At 35.7% G+C, this 5157-nt stretch overlaps 1 protein-coding gene across 1 annotated transcript; it reads left to right on the top strand.

The window, feature by feature from the left end:
- Nucleotides 1-2058: 2058 nt before the first annotated feature.
- Nucleotides 2059-3523, top strand: LOC114518519 (adenosine receptor A2b-like). Its single transcript, XM_028538541.1, has one exon. The coding sequence runs from the start codon at nucleotides 2453-2455 to the stop codon at nucleotides 3410-3412; it is 960 nt and encodes a 319-aa protein (XP_028394342.1). The 5' UTR covers nucleotides 2059-2452; the 3' UTR covers nucleotides 3413-3523.
- The last annotated feature ends 1634 nt before the right edge of the window (nucleotides 3524-5157 follow it).

Here is a 5157-nt window from a genome sequence, read left to right as displayed (position 1 = left end):
ACTGTCTTAAATTGAACCTAAATCATTCGAATTTTTATACTGGCATTCATGTATTTTGCATGCCGTTCAGTATCTTATCATAAAGAATGTAACCGACAGAGCAATGTATTTAAACTATGTGGTTAAAAATATTTTATAACGTTAAAATATTATTCTTGAATCCAGCGTGTGGTTGTGTTTTTTTGATTTTTTGAACGGAAGACTAAAGATGTTTTTCTTAAAGTATTTATCAAAATTACATTTAGTGTTTGTTCAGATATAATGCTAATCACATATAAGCTGTTTAATTTCGTATAACGGTTTGTTTAGTATTATCTTCGTCGCGACATCAGCTGTTTAGGAGTTTGTTAATTTCCCTCCCGCTGTCTCCCGGCTGAAATCATTGATACAACAAATCAATAATAAGTGAGAACGTCTACATATCTCAAAAACTGAGCGTTAATACATAATCAATCTACGTATGCATGTTTACATGTTTGTTTTGCGTGGCCGATCCGTATAATTAATGTGTTTGAAAGGTTGTAAAAGTACAAGTGTTGATTTTTGATTTGATAGTTGGCTACTTTATTCTTCAATGGCGAAGTTGTTACGTATATATATATATATATATATATATATATATGCCTAAATCGATCATTATATAATATGTTTCGCTATAAAAATAGGTTTTTCAACTATATAGGTCTTTTAAGTAACATACTGTGTATGTTTACTCATGTATTATTATTTGGAATTCTTAGGAAGATTTCAAGAAAATTGATCGACTTTAATTAATCTTCATTAAGATATAAAAAATCTTTTAAAATGTAGTAAAACGCCTGCGCAAAATATGCTATAAGCATAATTAATACGCCGCTAAAAAATTGGTGTGCTTTCTGTATAACTCTCAGGACACAGCTTGACCACATATCATTGGCCAATAAGGTAAACAATGAGCAGTGGCCTGATTTTGTTGGCGTGTTGACAAATAATTGGCAAGCTTAGCGGACTAATAGGAGGAGTTGTAAGGAACCGCTTCATGAAATTTTCAACTGTTTGTGGCGAAAGAAATCAGTATTTTCCAAACTAGCTACATCGATAACATGGGATATACGTTTAAATTGCAAAAGGTTGTTTACATAAAGGACATCTGTGAACTGAAGTTTTTTCATTCTCACAGTTTTATATTGAGGTAAATATAAAAAAAACTACAGGAGGATCGTGTGCCGTAAAGTCTTTTAACTGCAGACAGATGTTTGTTTGAATACATCCGCTAGATTCCTGTGGAGACTAATTTTATCTTGGCTAGAATTCTGTTTAAAATTTTAAGTAGTTGAATGCTTATTGACCGCGTAACTAGAAAGTCCTTTGATTGTGGAAGAAAATCAAGAAAGTGTACTAAAGACGTAAAAAAAAACATAGTTGATTCCCTGTAAAAGCAAGAGTCTTTGAGGAAAACAGAAAATAACTGGAGAAAAACAAGTGGGTTGCTTTGACGAGAGTTAGTTCCTTTTGTATTCCAAACATTATCATTCAAATTCAAATCTCAACTGTTATTTTTGACTGCATCATCTCAACCTTGTTACATTTAAGTGCAAACGATTCACTGTAAGTGCTGGAGCAGTGATAAAGAGATCTAAAAGAGGTGTACCGCGATATATATAATTGATTTCCCTTTTGCTGAAGTTTACTATAAAAAACATCTTATTAGATTTTACGCTCAAATGACAATTGTCTTCACTATAGAGCTGGACTTCGCAAGTGTTTTGGACACTGAATTACTGGGAAGAAAACAAAGCGATTATTCGTCGTGCACTTAAAAAGTTTCCATCAAGAGCGATTCAATTGTGATTCAATTTCTTTATAAGCTGACAGCAATTCATTCTCAACGATTTAAACATTCATTAAGAATCAATCATTTTGGAAAAACGATTGGAAGATATTTAAAAACAAATTGATATTTGCTGTTTTGGATACGATTCGTCATTTTTGAGACTCGCTCCTAAAATATCGACACGCTAATCCCAAGCTTTTGAACAAGTGAAAAAGATTTCGAGAGAACAGATATCAAGGTAACTGTTAGAAAAATACCTGGATGTCTTAAGGATTTGTTGATACAAAAGATCAACATTGAATAAAGGATTACCCAAAATTTTTTGGTATTTGTTTGTGAAAAGCTTCGTTTAATGATTGTATAAGAAGTCAGTGGTTTAACTGGAAGATTGTTCAGATTACGTTTCATATTATAGTCTGTGATTTGTTACTGGGCTAGAAAAAGAATTGACAAGCCTTGGACTTGCGAAGGAAAACTGGGAAGAGTAATTTGATGCAAGAGTAAAGAGTATTAATCTGTGGACAGATTAATTTGGAAACCCGGAATTATAATAAAGCTGTTCACCAATCATTTTTTTGGCATAGAGACAGCACTAAAATATCTAAAAAGTAAAACACTCTTAACAACTTTACCAGCGCCATGAAAACGGCCACATTTGATGCTATCGATGACTACAATCATACTCATTTATGTTTCAATATTCATGTTGATGTTGATCATCGAACATTTGGCCATCTTGTTTCAGATGTTATTGTCTGTGCACTGGACCTCGCTTTGATGTTCATTGCCGTTGTAGCAAATATACTCGCAATAGCTGCATACCGCCGATCATCTGTACTGCAGACACCATCCAACTATCTTCTGATGATTTTATCAGCCGTGGATGTTGTTTTAGCGTTGACTGTCCAACCGTTTTTTTTCCTTTGGAAAGTACTGGAACTAGCGGATAGATTTTCATGCTGGGTTTACTTGGCCACAGTCCTCTTGATTAATTTCCTCGGAGCGGTCTCATTTCTTATCACAAGCTGTATAATATCATTAGAGCGTTATCTCTCCGTCTTTTATCCGCTTTTTCATCGAAAGAACGCTAACAAACGCTGTTTTAAAGTCGCCTTGCTGGTTATTTTGATAGGATGGCTGGCGTTTCTTCTAACTATGTTTTTAGGAGAATTTCACGTTGTTTACTTTTCGGTCGCGACTTCGATAGTCGCATTGTGTTTGGCGGGAACGATTCTTTGTTACCGAAGTATATTTCGCGAGATGTCCCGACGCTGTGGCGATCGTGTTGTGTCGGTGGAAAGCATCACGGACGAGCGCCGTCAAGTTGGACGAATTAAGCGGGAAAAAGCCACGCTGATGAATATGATTTTCATCGTTGGCACGATGACCATTCTCTACGCTCCTATAGGTGGATGCGTCGTATACGCCATTCTGCTTGGCCGTGATTGGGTGTACATGAATTACTTTGTACCGTGGGCGTATGTACTTGTGTTTACAAGCAATGCTATTCATCCTTTTCTCTACGGTTGGCGAAGCAGAGGAATGAGAAAGTCTATAAACGGAGTTATAAGAAGTGTTTTTGAAGAAACCGATGTTTAAATGATAAATTGAATAATACGTAGTTCAGTTAAACCATTCATTAAGCTGGAGTTCAAATTGTACGTATTACAAAAGAATGAAAAGTTAGGCCTTTTCCTGATCAGAACAGTATGTGAGACCATCATAATATATATGAATTTATTCGAAAAGAATTTATTAATAAGAATTTATTACTACTTATATGTTATGTATTTAGATTATTATATAGCAAGTTTCAAAGTTCATCTTGATTGGCTAAAACTACGTCATGTGTTAAAGGCAAGAAATCTGAATGTTTACCGCAAAAGGTTAGGTTTGAACCAGTTTGATCGGGGATTAATTAATTGGTGGTCTCGGGTCCACAAAACATGATGTTTCCCTCGGGATCAGTCAATATATGTTTACGGCCGGTTTACACTCGCAAGGTTTCTGTACGCACAGTATTCTTTGAACGAAGTGTGTGCAAATGTAAACAGCTTTCAAAGACTTTAAGCGAAGACTTTGACAGCCAAGGTTCTGAAACTACATCATATGATATTCTGTACGAAGTGCTCTATTTACTAGAAACCCTAAGAAGGAGAAATTTTTCTAAAGAAATAAATATAGAGGAAAAACAGGAAATGCGGCACAGTTGCATGCAACGATTGACGCGACGCAGTTACCACCAGAATAGGCGTCTTGTTATTTTTAAGCAGACGGAACCCCTCCAGAGTCAAGCAAGCATCCGGCACACAAAATATTCATTCACACACAGAACATCACAGCGTGAGGCACTGAGAATTCGTGAGCTTTGTACGCCGTGAAATAGGTTAGTTATTGTAAAATATATTTTATAAAATACTAAATCGTAGTTTTCATTATGACGTATAACTTGATCGTATGAGCCAATGTGACATAGTCTGTTACGTCTTTTGTGGTTCAAATGGAAATCAATTTTCACTGACTTCATACTGCCAGGCATGTGTGACGATGTTGGGGGCGATTGCAGAAATCCCCGCAAGTTTTTTAGGCGATGCATGCCTTTAAAATACCATGGATGCGTGGATATACGTAGTTAAATTAGTTTTTTTAAACGAGGCACGTGAATAGGTAAGATAGGAAGCATAAGTTAAGATGCAGTGTTGTTGAAAAATCAGAAAATTGAAATGTCTCTTGTGAAAATAAAAATAGCCTATGACTATCAGTAAAACAAAAGAGTCACTCCACTATTAATGAGAGAAGTATAACTTGTGAATCTTGGTTTCGAGGAGTTTAAGTCGCGTGTATTATCCGAAGTCCGTATCTCGATAAATTCGCCCATCTGCGACTGACAGTTTAACTAGGAGGTGGATTTGCCCCCATATATTTTAGTTTTCAGATCAAAGGTATTTTAGAAAAAGAGAAAACAATAATTGTCAAGGCTTCATATACAGCCATTTGTAGTTGAGCTGGCGGCTGGCATTTCAAACTCGTTGTTCCATTGTTTGAAACGGTGCGTTGATTGGTTAGCAACGCCTCGTTGCTAAGGGCTAAAATGATACATTTCCTAGGCTATGACATTTCTATAAATAGTATTACCGGTACTGAATTTAAAAAGAACATTCTAAAATGTGTTACCGGTACTGGATTTAAAACTGTTTACATGTCGAATTGTCGGAAATATCCCGGTAGTTTTGTCCCCTCCTTTGACACACATTTTATCCACAATATTGACCCCTGTGTTAAAAGAAAGTGCTTTCCCATGATTGTAGGAACGCCATTTCGTATTGACTTTCCACATTTTATTA

This window comes from Dendronephthya gigantea, unplaced genomic scaffold (assembly GCF_004324835.1).
Source record: "Dendronephthya gigantea isolate DGI-Jeju-01 unplaced genomic scaffold, DenGig_1.0 000010F, whole genome shotgun sequence".
In the NCBI taxonomy this organism is placed as follows: domain Eukaryota; kingdom Metazoa; phylum Cnidaria; class Anthozoa; order Malacalcyonacea; family Nephtheidae; genus Dendronephthya; species Dendronephthya gigantea.
Note: the sequence above shows the minus strand (reverse complement) of the source record. Positions and strands in the feature narration are given on the sequence as shown.